General features: G+C 40.7%; 1 protein-coding gene across 1 annotated transcript; it reads right to left on the bottom strand.

Moving 5' to 3' along the window:
- Positions 1 to 1,511: 1,511 nt before the first annotated feature.
- On the bottom strand, positions 1,512 to 20,183 carry ACTR10 (actin related protein 10). The gene is made up of 13 exons (XM_067554865.1): positions 20,034 to 20,183; positions 15,584 to 15,656; positions 14,013 to 14,095; positions 12,728 to 12,836; positions 9,235 to 9,342; positions 8,727 to 8,794; positions 8,298 to 8,377; positions 7,756 to 7,791; positions 6,107 to 6,186; positions 5,944 to 6,017; positions 5,398 to 5,479; positions 3,523 to 3,724; positions 1,512 to 2,173 (listed from the first exon to the last, which is right to left on the bottom strand). Exons 1-13 carry the CDS (start codon positions 20,108 to 20,110, stop codon positions 1,992 to 1,994), a joined length of 1,254 nt encoding a protein of 417 aa, XP_067410966.1. The 5' UTR covers positions 20,111 to 20,183; the 3' UTR covers positions 1,512 to 1,991.
- Between the last annotated feature and the right edge of the window lie 812 nt (positions 20,184 to 20,995).

Genomic DNA, 20,995 nt, shown 5'->3' with positions numbered 1-20,995 from the left:
GTTTAAATACACTGCATGCTGCATTATGTTTAGTTTCAAAATCAATACTCTTTATTTCTATATAACAACATATTTTATTTCTAAAACTACATTTCTGTAACCACCAGAAAGTGATCAGCAGGCTGGGAGATTGGAGGGGGGGAAATAAGCCATGACAATCCTATTAGTGGTAATGAAAGATTCTAACAAAACGTTCTAAAGATTGAGCTAAACGTTGACGCTTAAGGATAGGATTTAAAGCCACAAGAATCCCTATCTCAATATTTAGCACAGCATAGATGAAAATCACCCATTGTCTAGAGATAGTTACCTAAGTCAAGCATATTGGTGTAAGTTAATGACAATTTGATTCTTAATCTTGAGGTTCCTCACTTAAAATTAAGTCAAACCTTTGGGCTTGTCTACAGTTACCTCCGAGATTCAGCGGCAGTTGACTGGAGTTACACAACCCATGCAAAAAACTTGCGTAACTCCCGTCAACTTCTGTTTCTGTTCTGTGCACCGTCTTCACTGCACTGAGCCGATGGGAACTGCAGCGCTACGCCACTTGAGAAAGTGGTCTTAATACGTCAATTTCTGGATCGACTGAGCAGGTCTTCACTGACCACTCAGTTGATCCAGAGAAATCAATCTGACGGCGGCGAATTTGCCGCCGTCAGTGAAGACGTAGCCTTTGTTACTGAAATACACTGTGTGTTCATAATTCTCAGATGGCACTATACAGTGTGTGCACAAAGTATTATTTAAGGCAATATTATAAATAAGTCTATGGAAATAATAAGAACTGACAACAACAGCTAGTGTGAGAGAGAGACACACTCTTTACAGATATTTTCCCAAGTAAGGGTGCCTTGCAGTATGCAATGAGTTACAGAATTGATAGAAGCCTGTTAATTAGTTCCATTACAGCATGTTGGGTTCTTCCAACTGTAGGGATTTTTTTTTTTAAGGGTGAATTCTTGACTCAATAGACCTTTGGAATAATTAAAGTGTAGGATGGAACTCTAGAGTCTGGAGCTGTTAATGAGCATATACCTTGAAAATGTATTTTTTAATCAACAGTAGTAAAAAATAAACCCTGATAATAGGAGCCAGAGAGAACATTTTAATTTGATTCTTTCTTAGGAATTTGAAGCGTTTTTTTATGTTTGGGTGGAAGATCAGTTATTATACATCATTTGCCTTATAGCTCAGTTTTGTATTTTTATTTCATATTTACTGCTGTAGGATTACATATTTTAATACTTGCCTAACCTTGCTGTTTCACCACCCCGAATAAAATGAAAATGATTAAAATGTGCATGTTATTCACATTAAGTTTTTCATGTATTATTCCTAAGTGGTCAGAGATTTTTTGGGGTAAAGGTCGTTATCAGGCAGGTTAAGTTGACACTTTGTTTGACAACTTCAGTCTGGAGCAAGTCCCTGCTCAGCCTCTGAAAATAGGAATCTCAGTCCAAGAGAATTACTATCCCTGTAACAACCACCATAGACAGACAAACAAAACAAAACAGTTTCCAGGAGACATTTTAATGTTTGAACCAACAGGTTATGTTAACATGCAATATTTTATGCAAAGTTTGGCAGAGAAATTTCCACTGATGGTTCAGGTAACAAGGAGTCTCCTTTATTCTTCTAAGAGATTTAAAACAAAACAAAACAAAAATCTAAAACTAAGCCTCTTAGTTTTGTATCTCCTGTACATATATATAGAGCAAACAACTTGGTAGGTAACAACTTGTGCCAGTTACATTATTTCCATAGAAAGAAAAAAACAAGCACAAAATCACGTTTGTTAAAACCAGTGTTTTTTTAAATCTAAATGCAGAATTGTATCCAACTGCAATATAATTCCAGCTAACATGATACTCCCAAAGCACACCTATATCACTAAACAGTGTTGCACCTGATTCACTTAATACATAAGAAACAATTTGTACAGGTGAGCTTGAAATAGGTGAAGGGAATCCTTGTGTAGCTTATTCAGATGCTTATTTCTCAGTGGAAAAAGCCCTCTTCATCAACGGTGGTGGTGCTTTCCCAACATCAAACATCATTTCCAAAGGAGGGTTATTGAGACAGCACCAGTCAGGTATTCGGCCCGTCTGACTGTAATATTCCTTGGACACTGAACGGCTTCCAAGTATGTCCTGAAGAGCGCCAAAAATGGCTCCTGGATTGTTAAAAAAAATTAAACTTCATGTTAGTTCTCATCACACTGAATTTCTCTTTCTCCTCCTCTCTTGCAGGAATCTCCCCTAACTCATTTGCAACCAGCCAAAGAAGAGACAAAAGACTGAGTATACTGGGTCTAAGCCCTTTCCCTCATGTAGTATTATATTGCTTCATTCCATATCCTTATTAAATGACTGAATAAAAGACTCATCCGGGCTTTACTGCCAGCAAGAACTGGAACTAGAAAGAAGATGTGAGTGGTTTTCTGCCACAGGCCTTTCCCTGAAGCTATATCTCCAAGTGCTTCAAACAGGTACCACCAATCCCATGGTTAAATGAAGTTCTCCCAGAAACTAGGTGCTATGGGAAACTCCTAGCATGGTACAACGTGCAGGAGAGTAAGTTTGTACTAGTCGTGGAAAAGAGCAAGTCTGGTGGTTAACTAGCATCTCTTTCTGATGAAGAGCTGCAGACAGGCTGATGACATCCATAATATCAAACATTTGCTATTCTTGGCACTATTTTTCAACTAGGCCTAAATATACTCAACTTTGTTTCTCTTAAATTCTACTCAGAGGCTTAGATTATTAGCTGAAACATACAGATTACAAATTCAAGAATTCTTGTCAGAAGAAACCTTTAGCCCATGGAATCACCATAAAATGCCTCTCTTGGCTCTTCTCTTTCCCTGATTTGCAATACCGCATCCAGAACCCAACATGGGTCCTGAACATTCTGTGAATATAGCAGACATCTGGAAGCTGTGCAGTGAGTTAGCAGCCTTTGTCTAGGGCATGATTGGCAGCTTTTCAGTCAATAACTGCTCCCATCTCTTTTTTGGGGATCAGGGCCCAGCTCACTCTGCATCAGCTCTGACCCAGGCCACCACCGCTTCCTGGTGGTCCCTTCCTGCAGGCTCACCGGAGACACCACAGTGCCAGCTGGAGGGGAGTTATGAAAAGTCTGGCCCCATAGCAAATGACACCCCTGTGCAAGTTTCTGCTTTGGATAGTTACTTCGCTAGTGCCACCACATGGCATGAACAGTGTACTGCACCCGAATCAACAATTCGAGTCTTACACCACAGCTTCATATTGGATGTTGCTGCTTTTCAATGATCTGTTACTATGTGGTGTCATTAGTAAGGCAAATCTCCTGCCCTCCAAAACTCCAGGAGGCAGCTTTGCTGTGCAGGACTTTGACATGAGGCACAAGAACTCCAAAAAGCTCAGATGCGGTTTACACTTAGCAACGTTCCAAAGAACTATTGTCATTTGCTCCTTCCAAATCCCACTCTAAAACCTTCCTTTTCCCTTCATGCCTCTGACTAGCCCGTGTCATTCTTACCTCCCAGCCAAGCCACGCAGTTTGGTTTGGCAGGTGGAGTGTGAATTCTGAAGGTCTTAGTGGCAAGTGCTTCTTTGTATTTTGGTTTATCGACCAGGTACCTAATTTCAGCCATTAATCTGTGTAGGAATCCTGGCAACATAGCAGTGCCGCCAATTACCACTAAGTTCTCAGCCAGCTGCTTCCTGGTGTCTATCGGACACTGGTACAAAAGAAAATGGAAAGTGTTTAACTGAACTTATACCCACAGCATTAAAAATCGGTCAGAAATTCAGCTCCTCTCTCTTTGCCAAATGACATTGCTATGTATTTCTGTTAACATAAGCACAGGACGACATGCAAGTGAGTTGCTGCACAGTGTCTTTTTATACAGGCCTGTTACCCCTTACAAGGTGTCCCATGCTGCAGTGACCCTCTCTTCTAGCGGAAAGCTGTTTGACTTATCCCTCCAGACCCATTGCTTGCTTTGGTCAGAGGGAGGCACTAGAGAACAATGTCATCTGAACTCTCCCAGTCCCCTCTAGGCCAAGGAACCCAAAACAGCGGGAATTATTTAATGGGATCAATTTTTATAACAAGGTGAACCCTAACTTGAAATAACTGTCTTAAAACATGCAAGTTTATTGCCCTAGCAAAGAATTACTGATCTGCTAACTTTGGTTCAAACAAAAGTAACTGAAGAAATGAATTTTGAAAATACACATCAAATGAGATGTAGTTTACATTTGTATTGGTCAAACCCCCATTCCATATTTTTTTCCTAACTGGACAAGGACATTTCTTCTTATGATGAGAATTCACACCTCAAGAGAATTTCAAAGCCAAATAAAAGACCTTAAAAGAGGGGGGGATTAATAAAATTGCTGACACCACTTGAATTATAGTACTAGAACTTCTAAAAAGTTCACACTATGCTGTAGCTTCTCATCTTCCCTAAACCAGTCATGAGTCTGATTCAGAGAACATTTACCCATGCACATGTAGAGCCCTGCAAATCCAGATACCTGCTTTATATCTGCAGACGCAGATATCCGTGGACTATTTTTGTGGATCGCGGATGGATGCAGATCCAAATTTTGTATTTAAAACCCTGCAAACCTGTGGATATCCTCATGGGTGCTGGGTAATGTAGGTGGGGGAAGGCTTAGCCTTCCCAAAGAACCAGGCGTGGCCCCAGCCCCTCCTGCTGCCTCTGCAGCAGAAGCTCCCCAGGAGCTGCTGGGGCCGCCCAGCTGCTGCTTCGGGGTGGCTAGGGTTGGCTGCCGCACCGGGGCCGCTAGGGTTGCATGCGGTCACAGCTCCAGGGCTACTGATGGGCGATGGGGCTGCCGCACCGGGGTGGCTGGGGCTGCATTGGAGCCACCATTTCAGGGCGGCTGGGGCTGTCACATCGAGGTCGCCAGTGGGCACTGGGATTGCGCACAGCCCCAGCTCTGGGATGGCTGGGGCTGCTGGCAGGCCCTGGGGCTGCATAGGACTGCTGTTCCGGGGTGGCTTGGGCCATGTGCAGCTCGGGCCACCCAGCTGGTGCTGGGGCTGCTGGCCAGGACTCTTGGGCAGCTGGGGGTGCTGGGGTGTTGGTAGCGAAGGAGGGGGCAGGAGGGGCATGGCCTCAGGCGGAAGGGGAGGAGCCATAGGCTAGCCTCCCCTAATGCGCAGTTCACCTGGTGCCCATGGATATCCACTTTATATCCGCAGATCATTTTTGCGGATTTCGGCTCAGATGCAGATACAAATTTTGTATCCGTGCAGGGCTCTATACATGTGGCTCCTACCTACAATCAGTGGGACTACCTGAATGAATGAGGGTTTGTAAAACCAGGCTCTGCGCAAGGCCAGAGCAATTCTTGCAACTATTTATACTAGTAGAAATACCTGAATAAGTGCATCCAATATTAAAGTGGCAACTGATTTCTCTTCATTATCCTGCTCAAACAGTATTTCAACAACCGAGTCTCTGTTGACAAGACAAAACAAAGCAAGGAGCATTAGTAACAAACAGCGTACCAGTAAGGTGTCATTGTTTCCTTGTGTTCCTCCCAGCTGTGGGTTTCCACCTATTGTCTCTCATCTTATACTAAGACTGTAAACTCTTTAGAACAGAGACATGTTACACATTTGTACAGCACCTAGCACAATGGTGTCCTGATGCATAACTAGGGCCCCAAGGTGGTACCATAGTACCAGTACGTAATAAGGATTGTACACAGCAAGTCTGTTATTATATTGTGAAGATTCAGGGACATCAAATAACAATATCAAAGTGCAAGTGGTTCATTAATGTCCCTAAACACACAAATAAGAGTCTTATCGACACACACAACTAAGGTATAATTTTTAATGGTTTATTTAATATTCAGGCATCTGAGCACTACTCCAACAAAACAATAAATAATGCATTTTAGTTATAGTATTTCTAACCTGATTGATCCAACTACATGCAGAATCTTCTCTCCATCTAGAGGGTAGTCTACATCTGGAGGTGGTGAAGGACGCTAAAACAAAACACATACATATCATCCGAAAGGCAAAAAAGATCTCCTTCCACTTTGAAGAGGATGAGAAACATTTACTCTCCACCTACCTCGGCACTGCCATCAATGTTAAACTTTGCAGCCTGGATTTTCAGCCCACGCTGGAGATCACTAACAAAACAAGTGCGGACTTTATAAAAGAAAAAAAAAACAACTTTGTTTTAGATTCCTTAGCTTCCCATTGCCTTGGGGTAGCTTCAACACAGCTTGTGACTTCTAGCCCATTATTTAATGCATTTGGGACCAAATTCTACATTTTTGTGTGTGCAAGATATTGCTACTTGCTGTGAAATACTCTGACACTGTACTTATCAGAACATAGTCTTTGGTTGGGATACAGACGTCTAAAGGAAGTAGCATTCATACCACAACTATGCTGCAATAGACAGGATTTTCTCCTTGAGGATCTACATAGCTAGATCTAAAGTCCATGGAGTGTTATCAACTATGCCTTTTTGTTGTCAGGAGGTGGCAGGAATAGAGTACTGCATATGAATCAACAATTCCAGTCTTTCACACCACCATCTCAAATTGAATGTTGCTGTTTTGTAAATGGTCTGCTAATATGTGGTGTTATTAGTGGCACGTATCTCCTGGCCTCTAAAACTCCAGAATGGACTTAAGGGCAAGATTCTATTTGTATCTTTAATACAATACATGTAACTTCTTATATCTAGTTAAAAACAACTATGTGAAAAATGACAGCCAATCAGCAAGCTGCATTTATGTCCAGAATGTTAAAAAAAACCCATTTCTATGAATTAATTACATTTGATAAAATATTAGCAATGTTTAAAAGATATGGAGCATCTTAAGGTATCAGGGTGCTTTGCCCTTGATGTGTGGATCTTTCCCCTTAGTTTGGCTCAAGAAATAGATAATAATTCTGTTAAGACTGGTTGTTAATAAGCTATAGGAAACATTTCTTAAGCTCATCAGCAATTTTTATTTTCTATTAAATGAGTTGTACAGTGCTGTGGGATGAACTGCATATAAAGTGCTATAGAGAAGTTAATATAGTTTTGTATTGAAATGTCCCCAATTTTTTGAAGTATAAATTTATAAAGTTGATTAATTGTTTCATACCAGATACAATATTCCAAAACACCATTTACATGCTATTTTCAATTTCTGTGAAGATACCGTATTATGTGGCAAACACAGAGCATGCCTAGTTAAATAATTTAAATAGAAAACAATCTTTTAATTCAGAATTTCTCAGAAGTAGTTGTCTCTTTGTCCAGAAGCAATAAAAAGTTGATGCAGCCACAGTTTGTGGAAGTTAAATCGGCTATTAATCCCACGTAAGGTACAAGCTATATGTTTCTATAAATAGTCATGAGAAAAAACAGAATACGAGTATTTAAAAAATGCAACTCCCAAATTAACCTAAACTGCTGACAGATGGATACACAAAACCACCCAATACCCTTACATTCTGTTTACATGCAAAAACACAACACTCAGCTATCTCTGGATCAACACTTCAAGTCTAAACTCAGAAGATGGATGCAATATGACAGTTGGAACACCTACAATATGGACAGTACTTCAAGTTCTTCTGCTCATGTAAGAAATATAACTAAGAAATTTAAAACAAAACATTTACAGTGGCAGGGTACTGTAAATGTAGTGACATTATTAAGTTGATCTCTGGGGGAAAGAACAAAATAGGGTTTCTTGAAGTAAAGAGATTTACCTTTTATATCTTCTACAATGTCTTCTGGAACTGAGCCTAAAAACAGTTAATAGTTTAATATAGATTTTCATTAAGTAAAAACAGAACTTGCAGAATCCAACCAATACGTGAAGAAGTGTGAATTTAGTACTAAAATGCAGAAACTGCACAACAATAACTTTAAAAGATTTGATAAAAATAAGCAACTTTACTCTCAGGGAAGAAATCTACATGAAAAAGGAGCTTGTCTTGCATTTGGAAACAATGTAATGTGCTCTTCTCACATTCAAAGTGTAATGGACAATGAATATTTTTGCTAACTTTACTTCAAACCAGCTAACAGTTAAGAGTAGTTTGTCATGAAAATAACATACTAATTAATTTTATGCTGGGAGAGAAGACATTGAAGCAGGAGCATGTTAAACCTGGTGGAGAAACATTAATTTATTTTTTCTGATGTTAGCAGCATGAAAGGAAGCAGAGAAGGAAGGGGGATTAACCCACCTTCCCCAGTATGATTACCTAAAAAGGAACACATTTATGTTACATCAGAAATATCTTACCCATGACTGATGGGAGTTTTTGTCCTTTAGCTACTCCGGTGTCAACAGTGCATTGCTCCAACAACTGATTTGCCAGCTCCCTAAAACGTTGTGAATTTAAAAAGTTTATTGTAAAGAATAGTTACCACCTGCTACCGATCCTCTGTATTTGCATCAAGCTGGCACTACAGTATTTACTCCCTTCAGTAACACTTTCTTTTGAATAAAGACTGAAATAAATCCAATTTCTAAACTGTTGTTCCCACTGTTCCCATCATATCTCCATGGCCACTACGCATTTACAACTTTAGAATGGGATGGTAACACAACGAGGGTTATAATCCAATTTAAGTATATTAATAATAAAGTAATTAATTAAAGGTTAATCTTCACAATCAAATGGCATCATCAATTGACCGAATCATCTTGGATGCATAATTGTAAACTTACTTGTGAATTGCCTTTCCGCCTAGGGGTAGGGCACCCCAGCAACTCAGAACTGGGATTCCCTCGTATATCTACAAGCAGTTTAGGAAATCTCACTATATACACACTAACCACACTTATCGTGTGTTTTCCATCTGAAGACAGGGATTGAAGGCATTTTTCTTCCTCCTTTCCCTGAATCAGTTATAAATATTTCCAACAGTCAATTCTGTCCAAAACTCTCATTAATTTGTAGCATGTGAGAGAGAAACACAGAACAGTCAAGCATTAGAGAACAGATTGTCTGTTCCTATCCCATCCTTTCCAAAGAGCAGAGGTCTAGGGATTCTCATGTAGCAAGTCAGGATATTGTGATATCCCCCATTCTAAAACAACAAGCCAGAATCAATGCTAAATTGCTGGTCTGTCCCTATTCTTGTCTATCGTATTTCAAATCTATAATAAAATTAGCTACTTCGGGTTATAGTTTTCAGGCTGAAGATTTGGTTTCTGGGTTTTTATTCAAGGATACAGGCAGCACCAGACTTTCTGCATAGCCACAGTCTAGAACCATAGCAGAATTAATCCCAAGAGTCAGAAGAGACATCAGGTGACCTGGAGCAAACAAGACAGAAGGAACCTGTAAGAGACCAAAATGATTAAATCAATTCAGTGCAAGAAAATGTGAAGGTTTATAATTTTCATTGCTCCCCAATTTTATATTAAAAACAAAGACTGAACAATCAGGTACTAAACAGCTTACTCTTCATTCAGGATTAAATCTAATGTGGTGATGACTAACTGAATACAGCAGCCTACTCAAACTCATTCCCCACATGTTCCTCGCTACATCATGTCCAGGTATGTGCTTAATAACTATGGACAGTAACAGAGAACTGTAAGAAAAACAAGTACCATGTGTGGAACATATCTTAGGTCAAGTCAAGTTGACTCCAGAAGGCCAAACACAGCTCTTGATAACATGCTGCCAAGACATGAAGAGGTGAGCAAAGAAGACAAAAACCCACTCAAGTTTTGATGTGTGGCCAGTGGGATCAGGCTCTCCACCATACAAACACTGATTAAAAGCCTTCACCAAGAAGTATTACAGTCTGAGAGCAAATCAACAGCTCTCTTGGCCACAAGGATCACACTGCAATATAGGTAAGAAAGAGGGAACGCTAAACAGAAATGTAGGAGAAGCAGTTCAGACCATATAGCTAAATGAGGCACAACCTTGCCCTAGAAATGACGCTTTCAGGGTAGTTAACAGCCCCACTGGCAAATACCCTCCCCTGAACTGTGGAGAAAATGAAAAGTAAATCCATCAAGCTTGTACTTACTGGCAACAATATGGTGTAATTAGATCACAAGATCACTACTTAAATATGCTGACCTTGTGCCCAATGTCACATTTATTCAGACCACTTGAGGCACACTTTACATGGCTACCAGCAGAGCCAAGCCTCAAAACCTAAGTATGACCCCCTCCTCCCCACCACTACTCTGGATAATGTTTAAAGCAACTCTTTGCTAAGTTCGTTATCTGTCATCCTCACATTGCAAAGTAATCAAAAAGAAGGGTATTTCTCTCTCCTCTTTTTTAACTTTCTGGAAACGGATTAGAAAATCCACTCACGCTGCTAATCAAATTTAAAGTGGAAAAAAAGATTAAGTATCCCAGGAAGGAATTATATAGAAATATAAACTAGGACAGTTTAAGATTAGTTATAAAGTTAGGCTGGGGAGGCAAATTGCTTATTTGCATAGCCTCTGATAGAAAATCTTAGCCATCTGACCTATTTGAACTGAAAGTTTATGGAATCACCTTGCAAAGTGTTTTCCATTGAAACTAGGATAAGAATTAGATTTAAGAAAGAGGCTGATCTTTCAAAAAGATTGATTATGTGAAGGACAAATATCAGATAAATTCTTATCTAAATGAGTACAGCCAGAATTTAGGTCATGCGTTAGGCAAAGATATTGACTTATGGAAAAGAATCAAGTCTTGTGCTGAGACACATCACTAAGAAATGTTTAAATATAGACTCAGGTTTCTGGCACTCAATGGGGATTATTGATCCTGTCAAAAAATGAGATGATGTGAGCTATTTTTTGCCAAGCACAAGCCAATAAAACCCATTGATAATTCTTGCTAATATCTGCTATTTAGATAACTGCTATTTAGATAAGTCAGGAAAAAATTCCACTGCTCTCTACCTCTCTGTCTTGCCCTTTTCACTTTCTCTCTCATCCTTTTAGCCTCACTTCTTTATCCATTCCCACATGTGCCAAGTATAGCAATGGCCACTAGCACTGTTGCTAATATTCTACTTGATTATTCTACATACCCTACTAGACATATGGTATTCACCCAAGAGTTCTGAAGGAACTCAAATATGCAACTGTGGCATATAACCTATCACTTGAATCAGCCTCTGTATCAGATGACTGGTGGATAGCTAATGTAACCCCGATGTTTAAAAAAGGCTTCAGGGGTGATCCTGGCAATTAGAGGCTGGTAACTTATTTCAGTACCAGGCAAACTTGTTGAAACTATAGTAAACAACTGAATTATCTGACACATAAATGAACATGATATGTTGGGGAAAAGTTGACACGGTTTGTGTAAAGGGAAATCATGCCTCATCAATCTATTAGAATTCTTTGAGGGGGTCAACAAACAAGTGGAAAAGGGCGAATCTGTGGATATAGTGTATTTGGACTTTCAGAAAGGCATTGACAAGGTCTCTCACCAAAGCTTTTAGCAAAGTAGACAGTCATGGTATAAGAGGGAAGGTCCTCTCATGGATCAATAACTGATTAAAAGACAGAAAACAAAGGGTAGGAATAAATGTTTTTACAGTTGAGAGAGGTAAATAGTGGGGTCCCCCAAAAATCTGTCCTGGGACCAGTGCTGTTCGACATATTCATAAATGATCTGGAAAAAGTGGTAAACAGTGAGGTGGCAAAATTTGCAGATGATACAAAATTATTCAAGATAATTAACTCCAAAGCTGACTGTGAGAAGTTACAAAGAGATCTCACTAAACTGAGTGACTGGACAACGAAATGGCAGGTGAAATTTACTATTCATAAATGCAAAATAATGCACATTGGAAAACATAACCCCAACTGTATATATAACATGATGGGGGTCTAAATTAGGTGTTACCACTCAAAACAGATCTTGGAGTCATTGTGGATAGTTCAATGAAAATATCCATTCACTGTGCAGCAGCAGTCAAAAAATCTTACAGAATGTTAGGAACTATTAGGAAAGGAAAAGATAAGAAGGCAGAAAATATCATAATGCCACTATATAAGTCCATGGTATGCCCACTCCTTGAATACTGTGTGCAGTTCTGGTCACCTTCCTCAAAAAAGATGCATTAGAATTGGAAAAAGTATAGAGAAGGGCAACAAAAACGATTAGTGGCATGGAACAGCTTCCATATGAGGAAAGATTAAAAAGACTCGGGCTGTTCAGCTTGGAAAAGAGACGACTAAAGGGGGATATGATAGAGATCTATAAAATCATGAATGGTATGGAGACAGTGAATAAGGAAGTTTATTTACCCCTTCACATAACACAAAAGCCAGGGTCACCCAATGAAATGAATAGGCAGCAGGTTTAAAACAAACAAAAGGAAGTACTACTTCACATAATGCAGTCAACATGTGGAACTGGTTACCAGGGAATGTTGTGAAAACCGAAAGTATTAACTGGGTTCAAACAAGAATAAGATAAGTTAATGGAGGATAGGTCATCAATGGCTATTAGCCAAGAAGGTCAGGGATACAACCCCATGCTCCGGATGTTCCTAAACCTCTGACTGCCAGAAGCTGGGACTGGATTACTTGGTAAATTCCCCTGTTCTCTTCATTCCCTCTGAAGCATCTGGCACTAGCCACTGTCAGAACATAGGATACTGTGCCAGATAGACAACTGGTCTGAGGTAGCATGTCCAATCTTAAGTAACCAATTAAGACAATGAATGCCAATAGTTATGTAATACACGTACCTCAAAATACTTGAAAAGAACTCTAGTGAGTGTCTCTCTGAAGTGTGAGGGGCATAGCACAGATTCCACTATTACAACACGGCGGTCTCTGGGATTCACCAGCAGATGTCTGGAAAACAGCAAACCTATTTGTAAGGAAGTATAAATTGAGACTAGTATGTTAAATTTAAGCGTATCTCATGGTACCTGATACAAAACTTGAAAGAAGGTAACCACTTATTTTGAGATTTAATTCCAGTCAAAATCATAATAAATAATACTGTGCACTCAGATAGCACCTTCCACCCCACATCTCAATGCATTTTACAATTAAGCTTCACAACATCCTCAGGGAGGTAGACATTATCCCCGATTTACAGAACAGGAAATAGCGGTGCAGGCAGAGATTACGGTCTTGTCTATAAATGGATTTTATATCTCTAAGTATATTGGTGTGTGTGCAGGCCAGCCTTAGTGACTTGTCCAATGCCACGGTGCATTTGTGAACGACCTAAATTATAACCTAGATCTCCTGACCAACAATCTTGTGCTTCAACCTCTAGCCCATCATCCCTCAGAAAGTTAAAAGAAAAAGGGGAATAATTTACATTGTCTCAAAACGATAAGAACATTTTTTAGTCACAGAGGGAAGTGTCCTCAGCATGTCAGAAACTTTGGGACAGAAACAGAACAGCACTGGTAGAAGACAGAAAAAACCCAATGATCCTTGAGGGACTGAGACAGTCAAGTCCTGTAACAAAAGTAACGTTTGTCCACAACAGGTGTTGACTCATTCTGTGTGTGGATGTGAGTGGGGCATGAGAGTACAAAGCACCAAACCCTACAGAACTCTGTGATCCCATCAGGTCCATTACAAATCTCAGATTTTGAACATTTGGATCCAGCCTTCCAAACTTTTATTCATATTGGGCCTGTTTTTTCCATTTACCTCAGTGGGTTTTGGAGCTGTCCTATGAGCAATTCCACACAAGAATAATGATTTGCAGGATCAAGCCATTTGTGACCATGTCACAGTTAACAGTTGCTTTATTTATTTAGATGTTTTTAAGCAATAAGATGCATATCCAAGGCTCCATGTGCCTTAACACACAGTAACAATACAATTAAAATCTCAGCAGTATTAAATAATTGTTTCAGCAAGAGCTCAGCCAGCTAGCCACCTCCTTCCCACCTTTTATCATTTAGGAAGCATAATGTTTTGGAGAAGACTAACAAAATAGATGTCTTCTGCAGAGTGCTCAGATAAAAGCAACTAATCAGAGAAAAATATCCCAGTACCTCTTACCTAAAATACAGCATGTGAATAAATTCCTTCAGATATGAATACAGCTCTTCTGTATTAATATTATACTGAACAACTTTGATAGGCTGCAAAAATAAAAATTTCTGTTAAAAATATTATCTGTAGCCAGTTTACAATTCAAGACAAAATATATTTCTATTGATTTTAAGAAACACTCACTTTTACACTTGTTTGATTTATCAATGTACATCATAAAACTGTCCTCCAAATTATTTTACTTGAAGCAATTTATAATTATTTTTTCTTTAAAACCTGTTATCAATTTTAAATGTTGAGGAAAGGTGTCAAATTGGCAATTCTGGAGACTTGCGTCCCAGAGAAAAAGCATAGCACAGGCAGAGGCCATGTGCCTCAAACCTGACCCTGTGGATATGTCTACACTGAAATTAAACAACTGCAGCTGGCACATGTCAGCTGACTCAGGCTTGCGGAGCTCAGGTTGTGGGGCTAAAACTGCAGCGTAGATGTCCGGGCTCAGACTGGAGCTGGCTCTGGGACCCTCCCTCCTTGCACAGGCCCAGATCCCAGACTCCACCCCAAGCATCTACACTGCAGTTTTATAGTCCAGCAGCTTGAGCCCAAGTCAGCTGACACAGAACAAGCACGGATGTTTAATTCCAGTGTAGACATACCCATAGAGACCACTTCTAAAGGTACCAATTAGTGCCAAATGTGGGGCTGTGGACATTCGCGTGAAGAGCTCCAGTTCGGCAAAGACTTACACATGTGCTTTACTTTATATACCGAGAGTCAGCTTTTTGACTTCAACAGGACGATTTACAGTGCATAAACATGTGTATTCATCTTCGCAGGACTGGGGCCTAACTGATAAATTGGATAACTCAAGTGATAAATTATCTTAAATATTTGTAAGGCTCCAAACCTACTAGCTGTTCTGTTTATGTGGACCCGTGTGTTGGCTTGGAGACCCACTGACTATACACCTGGTAGGATTAGGGCCTTAATTTGTAAGTAATATTGAGTGAGAAAAAAAGTTTCCTGAGGATTAACAACTACTGAGAAGAATTTATAGCACAAACCGCAACAGAGAGAATATTAATACCCAAAAAACATGTTGTGACAAGGTCATTATTGCTCTTACAAGTGAAACATTTTGTTATTCTTAAAAATACTTTTGTTCTGTTTATCCTGGGGTGTGTGTGAGGTAGCAATTTACAAATCCATGTTTGGCAGTTCCATGCACTTTTATATGAATCATCTTACCCTATTAATTTACCATATGGTCCCAAATTTCTAGTTTAGGGATGTGTCCAGTTAATCTTTCATTTGCACAAGCCACTTCACTTTATGGTTTTTCATAGAAGAGGACCATAATTGTCCTCAATATAAGGTCAATTTTCACAGCAACGGAGTATGTCCTCTTACAAGGAACAGCTAAGAAATAATGGACAATGGTTTATGATGGAGGAAATGACGACACACATTTTTGTCTGAATATACATTTTTATTTTTAAGAAGTACTTTAAATATCTAACAAAAATAACTTTGGAATTAGTGAATATTTCCCAACAGTACATTTTTTAAAATGTTACCTTAGGAATGTCAGGCTTCTTTATTTCACTAGGAATAATGCATCTTGGTCCTGTTTCTCCTGCAAAACCACATCTAAAGAAAAAAAATTAAAGATAACTAATTACATATAAGTATTTCACACTTAAGAACCGCCAAGAAGTTATTAATCTGGTATTTCAAATAGTAAAAGTGGATTTGCTAATCAAAACAATTGAATCTGAATAAAAATGCCTAAAGTCCATAGAAGTATTTTGTATATGATTTATCTAGGGCCGGGTCTACACTACAAACTTCTGCCAGCATAGCTAGGTCAGCTAATGAGGTTAATAGGTGTGATCCCTGAGCAACACAGCTGTGTTTGCAAAGCCCATAGTGTAGATGCTGCACTTCTGCCAGTATAGCTTGTTTCACTTGTAGGGGGTAGTTTTATTATACTGGTACAAAGCACAGTTTTAGCGATATAGCTGCGTCCATACTAGGAGTGCTCAGCCAGTGTAATATACCAGTATTCTTATATTGGTAGAGAGCTCACAGTGTGGACTTAGCCTATGTAATGAGTTCAGATTAGCAGGATGCCAAGCCAAGATTGAGAATAGCTAGTCAAGTTAACTTTTCATAAACAGGTCATCTACAAAAGGACAGAGAAATCTAAAGATTAAACAGAAAAAATAGATACCCTCAGGATGAGACTTTAGGAGTTCCCAATGCTTTACATTTCTTTTGTCTCTTTTGAAATAAATATTAGAAGTTCAAGCACGATTTGGTAGAAAGCCTACCCATGATTTCAGAGTTTAATGTTTTTAAAGTGAAGAGGTCAATAAATATATATTTGTCTTGGCATTTTGATACCATGAATCCATTAATAATTTCCTCCAATCAATCTCTTGAAAGGGGACTATTCTAGAAAAAAAAAACAGGCATAATTCAGAAGATCAATATTTATACATATGTAGAAGATTTAACAAATCCTTAACGCTATTTTGGTTGTTTATTTAGATCCTTGTGATGCAATCAAACCCACATCACAGACTCTTGCACCTGCAAGGATCTGATTGCAGATCTAGGGCCTTAGTTTTTAACAGTCCTATAGAGTCATGCAGAAATCAGTACAATCTGATCCAAAGATTGGTGTGACTAAGGCCAAAAGCCTACAACCGCCTCCACAGGGGAGCTCTGGCTCCTGCATGGAACCCCAATGATATTACTGGAGCTCCATGCACGCATTTGTCAGTATAGAGGTGGCAGAAGAATGGGGTCTAATTTTGTACAGCCAAAAACATGGCATAAATGTAAACAGATTACTCTGTTGCAATTATAGGGCTCAATGTCGCAAACATTGCAGGAATAAAACTTATTCCTCCAAGTTGGTCCATTGAAATCAATGGAATTACTCATGTGAATAAAATACTCACATATTTAACTGTTTGCAAGATCAAGCCCATAGTTATCTTATTTTAAGTGAATACTGAGCATGCAGATGACAGCATGAAAAAGAAAGGGATTGGAATTTGGCACTGATAAAACAAAAAAGGACACTTTTGGGTGGGGGAGAGAAGGAGGCATAAATAGCTTTACATTGGAGGAATCAGACATTCTTTTGTAAACTGGTCTAAGAATCATTCTACTTTTTCACATTTTGATTTTCTTAGTTATAAAGTGAAAGGTAAAGTTTACATTTAGGCTTTATTTGGACTAGGAAAAAAAAAGGTGTGTATGTGTTTTTAATCAAGTTAGCTAATACAATTTGTCTACAATAGGCACTAAGTAGTGTTTCAAATCATGTTGGTTAGTTTGATCAAAAAGGAAAAATAAAAACTAGTATATAGAAGGGCTGAAAAAAAATCTCTCAAGATATGAAGAACGTTTCTCAGTATATTAATTCCAAAATGAATCAGACATCACATATGAAACAAATTAATTGAGTAATGACCACTTTCAATTAAACTGTTTACTATTTAGAACAGCATGGGTTGAAACAATTGAATCCACAACTCTGCTCCCTTTGAAGACAATGGAAATTTTGCCACTGATATCAGTAGAAGCAGGATAGGGCATGGGGATAATGATATTAACCTCCTTTGTAAAGTGCTTTGAGATCTGCTATATAAGAGCTAGGTAGTAATACTGGTAATTTTTAAACACTGAATCCTGAAAGAGTCAGCCAAGTTTAGTTCAGAACCTGAAGAACAGACTTCATGGTAAAATTAGTCCATCTGCCTGAATTGGTCACCTCTACTTAACTAATCAGCTTAGTTTTACTGAAGCATAAACTCATATACAATATATATTAGGTGAGAGAATACATGATTTACATTATAAATTGTAAAGTGTTTGTGTCAAAATATTTTCAAATTGTATCTTCAAGTGACTCTATTCTCAGTTTAGTCATGATCCTCCAAGCTATTCCACACGGTTTGACAGCTGCACTCACGCACAGCCCCATTAACTCAGGGTTCAGATGCTCAGTTGATCGACTCTGGGGCTTCCAAAAGAAACTAAAATTTTAGAAACTGAAGTACTGTAGGTGTTTTTGAAACCATAGCCTTTACTGAGAAATATCACCAAGTCTTTGTGCCATAATTATTCAAGCCTCACTCCTGAGCATGTTCTGCAAAGTGCTGAGTGGCCTCACATTGGGAATCCAGACCCATAGACTCAAGCACTTAAGCTTGAGCTCTTAAAAAACATGGTTTAAACTATAATACCAAGTTAACACACCATGTTTTACTTTACAAACACTGAGGTAGTAAAAGCGAAACATTATGTTGTATTCAACACTTTGTTAAGGAGCAATTACCATGGCACTTGGGTACCATAAGTAGTTAGAAACTAAGGCTCTGATCCTGCAAACACTTATGCAGGTGCATAACTCTACTCATGCAAGTAGCCCCACTGACTTCTCACATAACACAAAAACTAAGGGTCATCTAAAAAATTAATATGCAGCAGGTTTAAAACAAACAAAAGAAAGAACTTCTTCACACAATGCACAGTCAACCTGTGGAACTCATTGCCACAGGATGTTGTGAAGCCAAAAGTTTAACTGTGTTAAAAAAAATTAGGTAAATTCATGGAGGACAGGTCCATCATTAGCTATTAGGCAAAATGGTCAGGGATGCAAACCTGTGTTCCGGGTGTTCCCAGACCTTTAACTGCCAGAAGCATCTGGCACCGGCCACTGTCAGAGACAGGATACTGGGCAAGATGGACCACTGGTCTGCCCCAGTATGGCCAATCTTATATTCTTAAGTAAGCGTTGGCAAATTCAGGCCAGCACAGTGCATTGCCTCCTTTAACCTCTCAAAATCCCAAATCATGTGGGTCTCAAAACAATCCTACCGTTCACATTCACATGATTAGTTAAAGAGACAATGCTGGGTAGCTTATAGCCAAAACTGTACTCTAAACAAACAGAAAAGTTCTACACCATTAATAATGGAAATGTTTACAGATGTTTATTGCTCAAATCCAAACTTTCACCTATAATATTTGCAACCTAAACATCACTGTACCAGTGTTAGTGCAAGAAAGCCAGAAAATGAAACTGTGTAGTTTGTTTTCACTGTCCAAGGTATGTCAAACAGAACAAGTAAACAAATGGCAAAGCAGATGTAAGATGTTGTTTACATTTTAATAATTTAAAAGATGTTAACAACAATCAAGGGGTGGAATTTTTTCTTACATAAATTATTTTTAAACCGGACAAGATCTGTTTAACAACTTAAACATCACCTGGAATCAGAAGTATTGGGAGGTGGGAGAATCGGGATGTGGAACTGCAATTTACACTAAAAGATCAGTCTGCACCTGGTTTAGGAGTAATGATCTCATTTGTCTAGGTGTTTAGAGAGACAAGGTGTGGGGTGAGGTAATTTCTTTCATTGGGACTACTTCTGTTGGTGAAAGAGACAAGGTTTCAAATTTCCAGAAAGCTCTGTCAGGTCACATTCACTGGGTTTTTTTTCAGCGATGTTAAGGCCAGAAAGGGCCATTTATGATCTAGTCTGATCTCCCCCATAACACATGCCAAAGAACCTCTCCCCTCCATGTCTGCATCAAGCCCATAACCTGGGACTGTGCTACAGCAGCCGCTCTGACAGAGATCCAGCCTTAACTCGGAGTCCAGGTGCTCATCGCCGCGGTACCCGAGTGCCAGGAGGCCGGGCAAGGCTGTTGCGCCTCCTTTGCAACGGTCCCGACGGCGACAGACCCGTGAGGCGCCCCCCGGCCGCGCACCAAGCCCCGCTCAGGGCTGGCCCCAGCCTGACTCGTCCTGACCCGGCGTTCAGAGGGCCGGGGAGGCTGCCCGCATCTCCGCCCGCCCGGCCACGTGACAGGGCGGCTGGGTGTTGCCGGGGATACAGGCGCAGCCCCACGCGCACCCCCTCCATGGGCCTCGTGCGGGGGGAGGGGGAGGTCAGTCGGGGGGAGGGGCGGGCTGCCTGCTCCGGAGCCGGGCGGGCCACTCACTTGGTGAAGGATTCTCCCAGGTCGATCACCACCGCCGTCTTCTCCCCGCCGCTCCCCAGGCCCTCGTAGAGCGGCATCGCCACTGGCTGCAGCGACCGTCGCCGACCTCCACCACAACCAGGGCCCCGGCCGGCACTGAGCCCCCCAGCTCTCCTCTGCCTCACTGAACGGCGCAGGCGCACTGCGGCGCAGGCCCCGCGGCCAGGGGGGCCTTCCTCAGCGGCCGGCGCACTTCAGGGCTGTCCTTGCTCATGCCTGTCCTCAGGTTGTGGTTTAAGCCCCCTCTCTCCCCACAGCGGGGCCCTACACTTTCAGAGGGCGCGGAGGTGATTCTCCTCGTCCCCTTTCTCCTTCCCCGCGCTAGGAGCTGCATGGCGCTGGCCCTATCGTAGCTGCGTTCAGGCACGCATAGGTCACCTTAGGAGAGACCATGAAGTGACTGTATGGGGGGAAGGTAGACAGGCTTTGGGGGAGGCGGCAGGGTCGGGGGGGGGAGGTCGGAGGAGAGCGAGAGGGCTCTGTGGCAGAGAGCTATGGGAAGAGGAGGAGGGGTGCTGTGGGTGAAGGACCGAGAGGGCCCTGGTGGAGGTCCTTTGGGGGAGGAAGACTGGAGAGGTGGTGGGGATGAAGGATGGAGAGGGGGCTGGGGGAGGTCCCTTAGGGGAGGAAGACTGGAGAGGTGCTGGGGATGAAGGATGGAGAGGGGGCTGGGGGAAGGTGATGGAGGGCTGTTGCTTTGTGGCCTGAAGCCCACAGAGGCCCAGGCAGGAGAAAGGGAGCTGATGGTGATTCATGGGGTGGGAGATTTGTGTTTGGTGACTGTTAGCCCCCTTTTTTCCCTGCTCCCAAGATGGGGTAGAAAGAGGACAGAGAGAGGTGATCCAGGGTGAAGAGCTTTGAATTTGGTAGTAATAAGGGGTGGGGGGAAGTCAATGTTGTGGGAGTCGGAGCATAGGACTGGG

Source organism: Emydura macquarii, unplaced genomic scaffold, assembly GCF_026122565.2.
Source record: "Emydura macquarii macquarii isolate MOO-44397 ecotype Brisbane River unplaced genomic scaffold, CSIRO-AGI_Emac_v2 contig_1551, whole genome shotgun sequence".
Lineage (NCBI taxonomy): Eukaryota > Metazoa > Chordata > Testudines > Chelidae > Emydura > Emydura macquarii.
The sequence above is the reverse complement of the archived record's forward strand: the minus strand, read 5'-3'. Positions and strand labels throughout refer to the sequence as shown.